Source organism: Molossus molossus, unplaced genomic scaffold (assembly GCF_014108415.1).
Source record: "Molossus molossus isolate mMolMol1 unplaced genomic scaffold, mMolMol1.p scaffold_m16_p_5, whole genome shotgun sequence".
In the NCBI taxonomy this organism is placed as follows: domain Eukaryota; kingdom Metazoa; phylum Chordata; class Mammalia; order Chiroptera; family Molossidae; genus Molossus; species Molossus molossus.
Window position 1 is genome coordinate 5,785,611 of NW_023425388.1, and position 14,505 is coordinate 5,800,115.

General features: G+C 55.4%; 2 protein-coding genes across 5 annotated transcripts in view; one reads left to right on the forward strand and one right to left on the reverse strand.

Annotated features, from left to right (window-relative positions):
- The first annotated feature begins 1,925 nt into the window (after positions 1–1,925).
- On the forward strand, positions 1,926–5,954 carry CSTB (cystatin B). The gene is made up of 3 exons (XM_036243388.1): positions 1,926–2,107; positions 5,077–5,178; positions 5,595–5,954. The coding sequence occupies exons 1-3, from the start codon at positions 2,042–2,044 to the stop codon at positions 5,721–5,723; spliced, it is 297 nt and encodes a 98-aa protein (XP_036099281.1). The 5' UTR covers positions 1,926–2,041; the 3' UTR covers positions 5,724–5,954.
- A 3,189-nt stretch (positions 5,955–9,143) lies between these two features.
- Positions 9,144–14,505, reverse strand: part of PDXK (pyridoxal kinase) — a 38,461-nt gene continuing 33,099 nt past the window's right edge. For all 4 annotated transcript variants that reach the window (XM_036242594.1, XM_036242593.1, XM_036242595.1 and 1 more), the window contains exon 11: positions 9,144–14,461. In XM_036242594.1, coding sequence (XP_036098487.1) covers positions 14,349–14,461 — 113 coding nt within the window. In that variant the 3' untranslated portion in view covers positions 9,144–14,348. The remainder of the gene's footprint in view (positions 14,462–14,505) is intronic.

The following is a 14,505-nucleotide window of genomic DNA, read 5'->3' on the forward strand; positions in this document are numbered from 1 at the left end:
TTCACCCACGTCAGCCCTTTACTATATTCCTGGGTCACATGCTGGTGATATCCAGAGCAGCTGGCTCAAGCTGGGTGCTGAGCCAGGTCTTGCAGATGAGGAGTACAAGGCAGTTCAATGCACTTGGGAGTGAGGTCAGGCAGGGCCTGATCTTGGACTCCAGGATGCCCTGGCAGCCCCTGCCCCGCAGCTACTCCTGGTGCCCACTTGGCACAGATTTCTCTCCCTACTGCCCTTGGTGACTCTCAGATGCAGTTCCCACTCACCTCTGGGTCCCTCCCACCTGGTATCCTGCTCTGCATGGGGCCAGGGCCACCCAAGGGCTTCTCCAGGGCCCATGCCCATCCCCACTACTCCCCCCACCCTAGGGGTGATCCCTGATCTCTTTTGCAGGACTTACACTCAACCCTGCCCAAAGCCATGATCCCCAATTTACCCTGCAGGGCCATGTCCATCCCATCCCAGAGCAGACCCCATCTCCTCTGTAGGACCCATGCCCACCCTTCATGGGACCCAATGTTGACTGTCCCCTGCAGGGCCCTATAGGGGAAGAACAATTTTCCCTTCTTCCCTTCTAGGTTTTTTGGCTGGTCTAATAATTAATTTGACATAGGACAAACTAACAGGAGAAAAACAAATTTAATTTCATATATATGAAGACCCACAAAAATATGACATCCAAAAGCAGTCAGGCAGCTGAGGTCTATAGCCATCCGGAGCTAAGGACTGAGATATGGGTCTGCAGCTTCAAAGGGGAGGAGGGCAAATCACAGGAAGATGGGAAGAGCAGATGTTTGGTAATCAGATGTCTGACCTGCCATGCAGGTGAGACTCAGATGAAAAAAAAGAAATTGCCCTGGCCGGTTTGGCTTAGCGGTTGGAGCGTCGGCCCAAGAACCAAAGAGTCACAGGTTTGATTCTGGTCAAGGGCACATACCTCGGTTTTGGTTTGGTTCCCAGCCCTGGTCAGGGTCATGCGGGAAGCAACCAGTCTATGTGTCCCTCTCATGTCAATGTTTCTCTCTCTCTCTCTCCCTCCCTCCCTCCCTCCCTCCCTCCCTCTCTGTCTGAAGATAAATGGAAGAATGTCCTCTGGTGAGGATTAAAAAAGTTATCTGTGCTCTTTGCTCTCTTTCTGCACCGGGCTCCCTACCTAAATGCTTTTAATACAATTTTTCCCTTTTATTTTAGAGAGAGGGGAAAGGCAAGGAAGAGAGGAAAAAAACACATAAAAAAACATCGGTGTGAGAAACACCATGAGCTGCCTCCTGCACGCACCCCAACCCGGGATGGAACCAGCAACCTGGATATGTTCCCTGACCCGAATCAAACCTGCCAACCTTCGGTGAACCGGCGACCCTTGGGTGCATGGGAGGAAGCTCAAAGCAAATGAGCCACAGGGGCCAGGGCCTTACCTAAACGCTTTAGACAATTAAGGGAGAGGTGCAAGTTCCCCTCCCCATCCCCAATGGCTGGGCCTTGGTGGCCTTCTGCTCAAAATAAGCTGCATGCAAAAGTGGCACTTTTGGGGTGACATGTTCTGCTTCCTTTCAGCCCATGCCTAGCCAGGGGCTCAGCCTTCTGACCCCCCCTTCCCCCCCACACACACACACACACACCCACACACGCCCTGCACCACCACCACCACCACCCCGTCCCGCTCTTCTTCGCGGCCATTGAGACCAACACCGAATTCCGGGCAGCAGGGGACACGCCCTGCACACACCGCCCTTGTACCCAGGCGGTGCCCTCGGCGGGGGTTCCAGGTTGTGCAATGCGCCCGTCCCTCACCGATCTCCCGCCCCCCGCCCCCGCTTCCTCCACACCCGCCACACCCACCACGCCCACCACCTCCCGCCCGCCCCGCCCCGCGCGCCCCGCCCCTCGCGCCGGACCGCGCCCCGCCCCTCGCGGTTCCGATCTGCGTCACGTGGGCCTGCGGGCTTAAAGGAGGGTCGTCCTCACAGCCGGCACACTCGCAGTCGGCTCCTCCGTGCCCCCTGCTGCTCCGTGCCCGCTGCCCGCCAAGCCCGCTCCCAGGATGATGTGCGGTGGGTGCTCCGACACCCGGCCCGCCACGGCCGAGGTCCAGGCCATCACCGACAAGGTAGGTGGGTCGGTCCGCAGACGGGCAGCGGCTGCAAGGCCGCGGCCGGGGACAGGTCTGGGACGGGGACCCAAGGGGCCCGGATCTGGGGGACGGCACAGAGGCGCTCGGACGGAAGGGCCTAGTGTGCTGGGCCTCGGGCTGCCCGGGGGAAAACCAGAGAGCTGGGTGGGGTCACCGGGCAGCCAGCCCGGAGAAGGGTCTGCGGGGGTCCTACACCTGCCCTCCTGTCCTGGTGCTACTCCTTGTGTAAGTTTGGAATGATCTCCAAATACACGTTTTTAAAAACGAACAGAAACCAGGCTGCAATGCAGAGGCAGAGCCTGGCCCAGACCCTGGGCAGCGCTGGACTCCCGTGCCTCAGTTCCCTTTTCTGTAAAGTGGGCATCACTAAGGTACCTTCACAGAAGGTTCCCGGGAAGGTGAGATGGTGGGGCCACAGGAAGACGGACAAACCTGGAAGTCTGCCCCCTGCTGCTTCCCTAACCGATAGCATAGCACCTGCCTTTGCTCATGTGGTTTAGATCATCTGACCACAGTGAAAGGTGGTGAGTCAGTCCCTGGAGACTTTGAAAATGAGTAATTTGCAGGGACTGCGTGGTGATTCAGCTGGGGCAGAGGTTCCTGGTGCCTCCCCGACGCTGCCCACAGAGCCTTGCCATCCCTGGTTGTCCAGGCCTACGAAATTCCCCCCTGGTTACATGAACTTTGAATGTGCGTGAGCCCATTCAGGAGAGAGGACTTATTGTCTTGGGCTCCTTAATTTGGTGTTGGTCACCTGGAAGTGACAAGTAAGAGGCAGTCACCATTGCTGTTGGGAGGCAGTTCCTGAGGGGGGCTTTTGGCTGGACACCGTCTCGTATTGACCCCTCCCCAAGCACTCTGGGCTTCAGGTCAGAGAGAGAGCGCCCCAGCCAGAAGGATGTCAAAGCCCCAAATCTGTCTCAGCCTCCTCAAGGTGTGCCCACCAGTCCTGACGTTGGCCTTCCCTGGCCCCTTGAGGGCTGGTAACTGGCATCTACCTAACCATCCCTGGGCCGGCCATCTGTGCTCCCCTTGGCTCGAAGTCTTGCCCATCTTTCTGCTGGTCAACAGCAGTATCAGTGACCTGTCACCGCAGGCAGTGGCCTGGAGGCTGCCACATTCCCAGTGCCATCGCCTACATTTGGATTTTCCCACCATTCCTTGCAAACGGCCGGGATGTTCCTGCCTTCACTCATGAGACAGGCCAAGAGGGAGGTGACTCCTTCCCAGACTTTCTGGAAGATTTCGGTGTGTCACTGATCCCCTGAGGCGTGTCTACTATCTGCAGGCTCAGATCCCTGCAGACCAAGCACCGCACCTTGCACAAGGGTGCCACAGGTAGGCCCACAGTGAGAACCCAGCTGCACAGAGAGGGCAGCAGCAGGGTGGGCCCGCCTGCCTTTTCCCGCCCTGATCCTCCTTCCTGTCCTTCTTATGCCTAGTGAGGGCCCCTCCCTGAAGTTGCAGGGAGACCACAGTGACTCACTTGACTGTAATGAGGGTGATCCCCGTTGGATCCCAACAGCTAGCCTACTCCCTGCTGCTGCTCTAACTAAAATCCTCTAACACTCTAGAATTAGTCACTCCAGCCAAAGTCTGAACATGCTCCAGTGCCTACCAGTTCACCCGGATAGCAGCCAGAGACCTTGAAATTAAATTAGATTTTAAAATAAAAACAAAACAAAAAAACAAACAAACCTGCCTCTCCTTCCTCCATAAAGATGCTCGGTTAATAGGAGGCCAAGCCCTGGCCGGTTTGGCTCAGCGGTATTGTGTTGGCCCACGGACCAAAGAGTCTCGGGTTCAATTCCGGTCAAGGGCATGTACCTCAGTTGCAGTTTGGTCCCTGGCCCTGGTTGGGGTCATGAGGGAGGCAACCGATCGATGTGTCTCTCTCTTTCTCCCTCCCACTCTATTGGAAAATAAATAGAAAAATATCCTCCAGTGAGGCCAAGATCCTGGGAGAAAGGACTGAACCAAAAGTGTGGCTCCTGTTTGAGACTTAGGGTCAGGATCAGCCTCTGCCCAAAGGGCCCGTACGGTGTCCTCAGGAAGTCAATCGAAAATGCAGGAAGGCACCTTCACCTGCAAAGCACTTTCTCTGCTGCCTCGCCTGTTACAGGAGAACTTGGAACAGCCTACGTGCCCAGTATGGGGGAAGTTAAGAGAATTAAGGCACATCTGTAAGATGGGAGATTAAATCTAAAATTAAAATCGCCCTGGCCGGTTTGGCTCAGCGGTTGGAGCGTCGGCCTGCGGTACACAGAGACCCAGGTTCGGTTCCCGCTAAGGGCATGTACCTCGGTTGCAGTTTGTCCCCGGCCCTGGTTGGTCGTGCAGGTGGCAGCCACTCGATGTGTCCCTTCACATTGATGTTTCTCTCTCTCTCTCTCTTCCTCCCGCTCTATCTGAACAAAAAATGGAAAAATGTCCTCAGGTGAGGATAAAAAAAAATTAACTTTAAATTTTTTAAACTGTTCTTAGTTTTTAATTTTAAAAGAGTAATTAAAAATTATACACATTCAAAGAACTATTTACGTGTTAGTAAAAAAAAGAAAAACAGGGTTGTCCTGGCCAGTTTTGCTCAGTGGTAAGAGCATTGGCCTGAGAACCAAAGAGTCGTGGGTTTGATTCCTGGTCAAGGGCACGTACCTGGGTTGCAGGTTCGATCTCCAGCCCTAGTTGATGTCTCTCTCACATTGTGCCCGTCTGTCTCTCTCTTTCTCTCTCCCCCTCCCTCCCTTCCTTCCACTCTTATCTAAAAAAAAAAAAAATCAGTGGAAAAATATCCTCCGGTGAGGATTAACAACAACAACAAAAATCTGTGAAGGGTGGGCCTTAGAGGTCAGTTCGTGACATTCCGTGTGGGGCGGAAGCTCAGGCGTTGGTCAGTGACTCTTGCAGGAAGGAAGCCACAGAGTGTTCCCTTCCCCCCCCCCCCCCAGGTGAAAGCCCAGCTGGAGGAGAAGGAAAACAAGAAGTACAGCACCTTTAAGGCTGTGGAGTTCCAGACCCAGGTGGTCGCGGGGACCAACTACTTCATCAAGGTGGGTGTCAGCTACACGGCTGCTCATGCAGACGTGGGTAGCGGGGCTCGTAGGTGCCAGGACAGGGGTCCTTAAAGGGGGTCCTGTGGCAGCCCCCAGCTTCAGGGGACTTCTCCCCTCTAAAATGAGTGTGTGTATGCATGCAGGCCTCCGTGGGGGAGAGGACTGAGCCTTTTGGGCAGCTACGGGCTCCAAGGAGCAAATGTGGGGAGCCGAGGGTACCGGCTGGGGCGATGGGCATGTGCTGTGCCCGAAGGAAGAAGATGGGAATGTCATCAGTCTAGTTGCTGATGCCCTGAAGGGACGCGGCCTCCGCGCACCCAGGGCCTTTGTCACCTAGTCCAGTCGAGCACTGGGACATGGGGTCAGAGGCAGTACCTACCTGCTGCCCTCCTCACTCGACTCTGTCTTTGCAGGTTCAAGTTGAAGATGATGACTTCGTACACCTTCGAGTGTTTGAAAGTCTCCCACATGAAAACAAAGCCTTGGTCTTGCACGGCTATCAGACCAACAAGACCAAGCAAGATAAGCTGAGCTATTTCTAGTTCTGGGTTTTGAACTGAGCCTGTCGTCCATCTCTGTCATCTGCGATCGCATGTCTGGGATCCTAAGTGAACGATGTCCCTTGCTGTGCCCTTCTCGATGGAAGGGGCTGTTCTGTACCAATGTGGATTCTGTTTATGACGTTAACAGTGCGATTCTCCTCCCAATTAATGACCTTACCTAAATTGCTTTCTAAGATGGCTTAGATTATCTCTAAATACATATATTTTTAAATCTTTGCAAATTTTCTCCTTCGTTTTGGATTTTTTTCTTCGTCCGAAACCATGCTTACCATATAGAAGTGTCCAGGCGTGTTTACAGAGTTATTTCTGAGCCAGCTGGAGACCCCCCACCTGAGGAGGGGAGCCCAGTGAGGTGGTCCCAGGGCACAGCAAGTGGGTGGTAAACCCAGGATTCCGGGGTCTATTCCAGCTACAGGTCTGCACACTGTTGCCTGGGCTCTGCATCCTATCTCCAGACCTTGGTTCCCCCCAAGGATAAGTAAAAGGATTTGAGTGAACCTGATTCTAGAACATTAGCTCTAGACATGCTCAGACATAGTCACACACTTGACATTTCTGTAGTGATACACAGGTGCAGTGACACTGTAGGTGCCATAGTGTCCTGCAAACTAGCTGCACAGTTGTCCTGAGCATAGTCAGCCTGGAAGGCTCTTAGCTCATCCGCTGAGCTGAGCTGCACATGCTCAGAGCCTGAGCATCTGGCAAGATCATGTGTTGTAAAACCCTTTCGGTTTTCACAGGGTCATGCCCATAAGTGAAGTCAATCCACTGCCTGGTTTGCCCTGTGTTTTATAATGAAATAGAATTAAAAAGAGTGCCCCTGAGCCCAGCCAGTGTGGTTCAGTAGACCGAGTGTTGTCCCTTGGACTGAGAGAGGTCCTGATTCAATTCCTGCTCAGGACACATGCCTGGGTTGCGGGCTTGATCCTCAGAAGGGAGCGTGCAGGAGGCAGCTGATCAATCTTTCTCACATGGATGTTTCTCTCCCGTCTTGCTTTAAAAAAACAAAATCAGCCCTGGCCGGTTTGGCTCAGCGGTTAGAGCATCAGCCTGCGGTCCCGAGAGACCCGGGTTCAGTTCCCGCTAAGGGCGTGTACCTCTGTTGCAGTTTGTCCCTGGCCCTGGTTGGTCGTGTGGGTGGCCGCCACTCGATGTGTCCCTTTCACGTCGATGTTTCTCTCTCTCTCTCTCTCTTTCTGTCTCTCCCTCCCACTCTTCCTGAACAAAAAAATGGAAAAATGTCCTCGGGTGAGGATAAAAAAAAAAAAGAGAGAAAAAAAACAAAACAAAATCAATAAAACATTTAAAAAATAAAGATAAAAAGAGTGCCCCCAGCATGAGTAATGATTGACAAAATTTCTATCTATGTGGCTCAGGGTCAAGGTGCAGCGTGTGGCATTTGGGCCAGGGTCAGGCTGTCTGGGTCATGAGGTTATGAAGCGCATGGAAGGCTGGAACGGTGAGCAGGCGAAACCTGGAAAGTGACTGTAAGAAATCTGAAGAATAAGCTGTGTGTCCTGACCTCTCCGGGAACTGTAAGAACACAAACCTTTCATGACATGCTACTACTCTTTGCAAACGGAGTCAAGCAGTTTTGCACTGAAGTGAAGACCTAATACAGTTCCACCTGGGACTTCCAGGGACAGGCAGGGGGAGCTAGCATTTCGGGTGCTAAGCAGGGCTGCCAGCCCATGCCCTGCAGGCAGGGAGCCCCGATGGAGGCAGCTGTCACTGCCAGTACAGACCCCTTCACGGGTGCGGGCTGTGCTCCCGGGGTGGTGAGACATTTGGGAAACGAGAGAGGTGGCAGGTACACTGCAGTGTACTCAGTGCCACCGGGCTGTGCACTTTAAGACTGTTAGGTGTTTGTTCTGTGATTTTCACCTCAATAAAACCGGGACAGTAAGCTGGAGCCAGTTTGGGGGGCACCTTTGGCAGAGGGTTTGGGGGACAATGCTGAGCTGGAGCTCTTCCATCTGCCCACCAGGCCCAGCCCCTCCTCTGCCCACCCTGGGCCCCGGGCGCAGACCTAGGGGACGCCCTCTCCCTTTGTCCCCCAGCCACATGCTGCAGGGATCACCGCAGGGACTCCGGGCAGTGCCCTCCCTTCTCCAGGACTTCCCTTTGGATTCTGGTAACTGGCCTACCAGTTAGCCCTTCACACTAAGCTGGTAGTGGCCCCCCTTCCCTCTGTGTGCCTCTGGAGGTGCTGTCCACTCTGTCCCTTTCTGCATGCTGCCAAGCCACTGGTCAGTGCCATCTATTTCTCCAGCACCAGGAAGACGGTGATTCAAGGGACCCACCCAGCCCTGAGTCAGGCCCGAATTCTCAAGCTGTGCAGGCAGAGACAGCTAAGCAGCAGGGTAGGCAGAGGGGATTAAGAGGTGGAGACATCCCTGGCCAGTTTGCGGCCTGCGGACCAGAGGGTCCCAGATTCGGTTCCCGCTAGGGGCACCTACAGAAGAAAAAAAAAAAAAAAGAGGTGGAGTCAGGTGCTTCAGACAGGAAGCAGATCCCACATCCTCCGCCCTCTCCTTGCCAGTCTCAGAGCCTGGTTACAGGGGATGGCCTGAGAGTTGACAAAAGTGTGGGAGTATGGAACCTGCTGGGCTGGCAGGACCAGAGCTGTCACCACCCAGTTGTGAAGGGACTAGAACTCAGAAGTGGCAGTGATGCTTGATCAATGGCCAGAGCTGGTCCTCAGAATCTGGCAGGGCTGGGCCAGAAAAGAGAGCCCCACCCTCCTCTGATCCCCGGGAGGGTCTTGCAGGAACCCTGAGGGCAGGAGCCCACTGCCTGGGACACACAGGCAGTGCCCAGATGGAGACCTGGGCCACTGAGGGCAGGGCAGGGCAGGGCAGGGCAGGTCTTTTTTTTCTTTTTAATCCTCACCTGAGGATATTATTCTATTTATTTTCAGATAGAGTGGGAGGGAGAGAGGGAGAGAAGGGAGAGAGAAACATCAATGTGAGGATGTTCAACTGGCTGCCTCCCGCATGACCTGACCAGGGCCAGGGATGAACCGCAACCGAGGTACGTGGCCTTGACTGGAATCGAACCTGCAACTTTTTGGTCCTCGGGCTTACACTCCAACCGCTAAGCCAAACCGGCCAGGGCTTTCTTTTCCATTTTAAATATTTTTCATTGATTTTTAGAGAGAGAGAAACATCAGTGGGCCGCACTCTGCACGCCCCCTACTGGGGATGGAGCCCGCCACTTTTCCGGGGTGGGGCGGTGTCCAACCCGCTGAGCCACACCAGCCAGCGCCAGGCCCTTTCTTTGAGGCATTGAAGGGGCAGCAATGGCCATGGCTTGGTTAACACCGTGCTGCACAGATGGCTAAAGGGGGAATCCAGAGAAAACAAACGTTCACGCTTCACCACCATCGCCATGAAAATATTTATTTGTGGGGTCAGAGGTTGACAGGACAGCACAGACAGGCCTCTACAGTGCTGACGGGTGGGTCACAGTCACAAACACGTCCACGTGTCCACGATGGGCTGGGCTGGCCACCACGGGGCTGACGGAACCACTGTCTGAATCTCATAGAGATTGTCCCGCTCACAGCTGGGACCCAGGGCCACGCGCTTTGCTCCCAAGCTGCACCACACCTCCCAAGAAGCCTCGAGAATCCAAGCTCCTTTCCAGGAGGGACCGAGGCGGCATCAGCGGGGCTCCGAGTCAGCACCTCAGTCCTCCTGTTCGTCCCGTTTTGCAATCATTGGGTGAAATGCCAACTAAAATGTTAAACTAGAAGGTACATAGCTCCAGCATTAAAAGCATTCAAAACACCCCTGGCCTGCATGGAGACTAAGAATTCCTTTCCAGTTTCCTAAATATTAATATCCACACCTCCCATCACCAAGACAAGGGTTGCGTGTGGGCTCAGGATGGCACCACTGGGAAGGGCTGGCCCTCACTCTCCCGCCGGCTGGCAGTGACCCGTGGCCTCGGAAGGTCATGTCCTGCAGAAGGGGCTTCCTGCTCCACAAAGATCAGAACTCAGCCACTGTGGGGTGGGGCCGGGCACAGGGGAGCTGCAGGTTGGGGGTTCCCTCCATCGCCGCGGTGAAGCTCTCCCCGCCACCTCGAAGCAGGGGCGGAGGTGGGCACAGGGCTCTGCTTGGCTTGGACAGTGGACAAGGTTTTAAAACACCTGTTTACTCTGCCAGCATTTAAAAAGAAAATTCTACGAAGGGCCTTCCATTAATATAGTTTTAAAATATTATCTAAGGCAGACCTAAAGTTACTCGTTGATCTCTGTCTTACGAACAGAACGAACAATGTGTTATGAGCTCAAATCTCTAATGAAAGGCAGGAATGTGTTTGTAAGACATTGTTTTTTAATCGGTTAAAACAGAAAACACTTTGCACTGAGAATAAACTGCAGACATCCACAAGAAGACACAGGCACTGCGAGAACTGTGAGCCCCCCGCGTGGCAGCTTTCCTCTGGGGGGGCTTCCAGATGGTGGTGGTGGCTGATGCCGGGAGGAGCCTCTGGGGCACAGCGGGGGATGGGACACATGCGGGAACCCCACCTCTGTGCATCAGCGCAGACTACAAAGCCTGGTGGCCATCACTGGACAGAGAAAGACTTTTACAGGAAAGAAACCCCTCAGAAGCAGAGCTGATGCTTGCAATCTACTAGGGTGGGGCCAAGGACCCCTCCCAGCCCACCATCCCCTCCCTCTGCTGTCTCCCCCTACTGGCACAGGCTGGAAGTGCGTGGCTGTATCTTGAAACCAGAACCGTCTCTACAAAAACACACAGGGTCTCATGATGCTCCCCTCACCTGCAGACCTGCCAGGTACCCGACTCTGCGCCTGTCACGAAGTGACTGACTGCAGCACCACCCACCAACTCTGCACAGGCCCAAAGCCACACAGCTGCTGGCCCTCGGTCACTGTGCTGCCAGGTCAGCCTGACCAGTGCTCATGGGCAGAACCGCAGGCAGTAGGCGTCCTGGGGGATGATGTCCCTCCAGACCAACTGGGCCCAAGTCCAGGGCTTCCCTGGCTTAGAGCAGGGGACCTAACCTCCCAGAGCCACCTCCCCGGGGCTGGGGGTCCTTCTGAGTGCCCCCTCAGCTTGCACACCCGACATGCTCCCTGCAGGGACACAGGAAGTGGCTCTCCAGGGAGTCCTAATGCACAGAGCCTTACAGGATGACGAGAAGGGAAAACCCTGCAGCCTGGCAGCTGGAGGTGGTGTGGAATGAAAACAGGTGGGCTCAGTAGCACTGCTCTATTGGGGGGCAAAATCGAATCTGGGGGCCACGTGGCTCCCACCCAGACTCCGGACGCCAGGCCACACTTACAATGTCCCCACCTGCACGTAATCCAGTCCGTTCACCCACAAACTCCCCTCCCCGCCGTCCAGCCCAGGCAGGTACTGGCAGGGGGGCTCCCAGGGGGGCTGTGCACAAAGGCGCCAGAGGCCGGGCGGGCAGAGAGGGAGCACAGGGCTTCCTGGGTATTCGGGCACTGAACACAGGCCAGCCACGCAGCGTCTCTGATTCACACAGATGTGGCCCTGACACCCAGGCAGGCAGGTTGGTCCCATCCAAGGGCAGGAAGGACAAGGAGAGTGTGCGTACAGTGGAGGTCCAGTGGCCAGAATATGCTTGCCTCCTTCTGTGTACATTACAACTGAGGGGTGCACATAAGGTTCAAGCAGGGACAGGAGCGGTCCCCGGACATCCACATCCCAGCCGCCTCATGTCCGCTCACCCGCACAGCCTGCCTCCTCCCACAGCCAAGGATCCTGCATCAACGGGCCTCGCGGAGGGGCCTGCTGCTCCCATGTGCTCCTCTCACGTGGCTGGTGGTGGCGGGGAGGTGGCTGGCTGTTCCATGGGGCTCCGGCAGCACGGGGCAGGCAGTGTGCTGTGGCCTGTGTTCTCAACACTGAAAACTCCTTCCACTTACTCGGAGCAGGTGCACCAAGCAGGCTCCGTCCACTGGGAAGTGAAACTTTTAAAAACCGGTACCCACAAGTGTAAGAACGGACCACAGAGCATCGGTGTCACCGTCACTGACATGTACTGTAAAAGTGACGCACTCTAACACGATTACCTCAGCAGGACTTGGCGACGACTTAAGACTGGTTAAAAACAGGGATCCACATCCCAGCTTTATAATTCGTATGTAAGGTCCACAGGGGAGGTCTGACCCACGGGAAAAATAGAAATCTGCACTCTGACAACACTCTTCCACATTAACAAAAACTATTATCATGTTGCATGTTACTAAGTTACATAAAATGAAAACGAAGATCAATTCTAATTTGGACCCCACCTGTATGAAAAACTACTGCCAGGGCCCAGGGCTGACGTCTGGATGGGACACTGCAGAGGCGGCCGGCTGCGTGACAGACAGCACGTGCGAATGAGAGACGAGCCCAGACTGCACAGGCTCAGCGACGTGGGTGTGGGAGCGCGGGGCTCGGCTTCCCGCGGAAGCTCACGTTTCCACGGGAGCCCCACACCCTGCAGAAGATCTCAGGATCCCCAAGTTCCTTCTCTTAGCTCAGCCGCGTCTCCTGGTGGCCAGGGCTTTACAGCCAAAGGGCACAGAGGAGCGAGTCTCGGGGCGCCTGGGTCCGCAGCTGCCCAGAAGCCTTGGGGTGGGGTGAGCCTCGTCGCTCCGTGTAGAAGGCAGGGAAGCAGAACAGTGAAACCTCCCAGGGGCCCAGCCTCTGCAATAACACCGAAGAACCAGAACCGAACGGTGTTTGGGGGCGCACGTCCCTTCAAGCTCTCTGGACAGGGGATGAGCCCAGCACCCCAGACCGTATTTCCCGGGTGGGTTTTCACCATCGCGTGGAAGACAGATACGTTTGGCTTCTTTTCCCAGCCCTATACTGGCTCTTGATATTGAACTAAAAAAAGGAATAAAGACCATTTCTCATTGGCTCTACTTGGCGGTGGCAGCATTTTCCATTAAAGGCGCTGCGCAGGCCCAGGGCCCTGGGTGACTCTGGATGGGGCCTGCGTGCACCCTGTTGGGCTGCAGGCTACTCCTGGTCCAGTGGGCCCTGCGGGGACCAGGGGGCCAGGCTCTGCCCTGGCGCTGAGCCTGGGCCTCGGAACCAAGAAACATGACAGGGACAGAGACCCTGTGCACAGGCCACCGCGAGTGAAGACATTCAGAAGTGAGTGGGGAGCCCTGGTCAGTTTGGCTCAGTGGTTGAGCGTCAACCTGTGGACCAGAGAGTCCCGGGTTCAGTTCCCACTAGGGGCACGTACCACCACAAAAAAAAAGACAACAGAAGTGAGTGGGGACAGAAAGAGAACAGAGTGGGGATGGAGTTCAACGAAGAGTGGCACCTCCTCTTTTAGGGCTTTTCTACAAAGTGGAGAGTGTGCAACTGAGGAAGTGTGCGGGCCCTGCCTGAGGGTGGAACTGGGGCGAGACAAGGGCTCCCCTTGGACAGTTTTCTTTCCCAGGGGCCACATGTGGACCCCCATGTCCTGCATCTCCCCGTCCCCTCCAGGCTGTGGGCTCTCAGGAGCTGCAAACTTCTGCCCCCCAGAGAGCTGAGATCAAGGCAGGCTGTCTTTAGGATGGGCACCCCTGCCTGTAGCCATGCCCAGGGTACCTCAAAATTCTGGGCAAGTGGAGCCAAGGAGGTCGTGCTGGCAGTGGACAGCAGGGCCTTGGGGCGGAATGTGCCCACTGTGGGGGCGGGAGCCCACCTCTGCCCTCCGGGCCGTCTGCACACTAACTCTGTGGCACGATGTGTTTGTCATCAGCAGCAGGTGGCAAACACATGCTACTCAAGCTGTTGTACCATAAACTGGGTGAGTTTTCCAAAGGAACCCAGCATGGGATCTCCCCAGACACCCCTGGCCCCACACCAGCCTTCCCTTTCCTGGCATCTCTGCACCTCACTCAGCAGGTCCCTAGAGACACTTGTGAGTCACCGGGCGGTCCCGCTGATACCCGTCAGATTTGTAGACTTGGGTTTGCCTGGAAGGTCCCTGCCAAAGTGACTGTGCAGGCCCGTGTGTGTCTGGGCCAGCTGGCACCAACCTGTCCCCACGATGAAACGGACGCAGGATTTCTGAAATGCCCACCAACCTACCGAGCAGCAAAGTGAACCAAAGTCCTGAAGGAGGAACCGAGAGGGGAAAGTCAGAATGACAACAAAGGTATTCGGCCTAATTTGACTGGATTCGAATGGTTAACACCAAACTCTTTCTCGGAGACACTGGAGATCGGCCACCCCCAGGCCCAGCCCATGCTGCACCGGGGCCATGCAATGGGGGGAGCCCATGTCCCCTCCCACCACGGACCCCGCCCCCCCCAGCTGGGGAGGATGCCGCTAGAGGGTGACCACAGAGCTGGTTTTCCAGGGAGACCCAGGAGCCTTTGTGGGGGAGGGGAGCCGGGTCTCCAGGTGACAAATTTCTGTGATCAATTTGTTATTTTTAAAAAGCACGACTGGCACATTTTCACAATTAAGACCAGCTGGTGCTGGACACTCAGGAAAGAAAAGAAATGTCAAGTTTCGGTCACAGCTCTAAGGCAGACGTTACATTGTTCACAGGGATGAAGACAGAGACACCGACACTGCATCAGCAGGTGGAAACGCGAGGCCCTCACAGCACCGTGGCCTGGACGACAATCACCGGGTTCTCGATGTCCCTTTTGCTCTGGACCATCCTCAGCTCCAGTTGGGCCGGGCTGGGCTTACATCCTGCCCCAGCCTGGGCTACAAAACAGACAAAGCATGGGCCTGGGGGCGGAGCGGGAGGA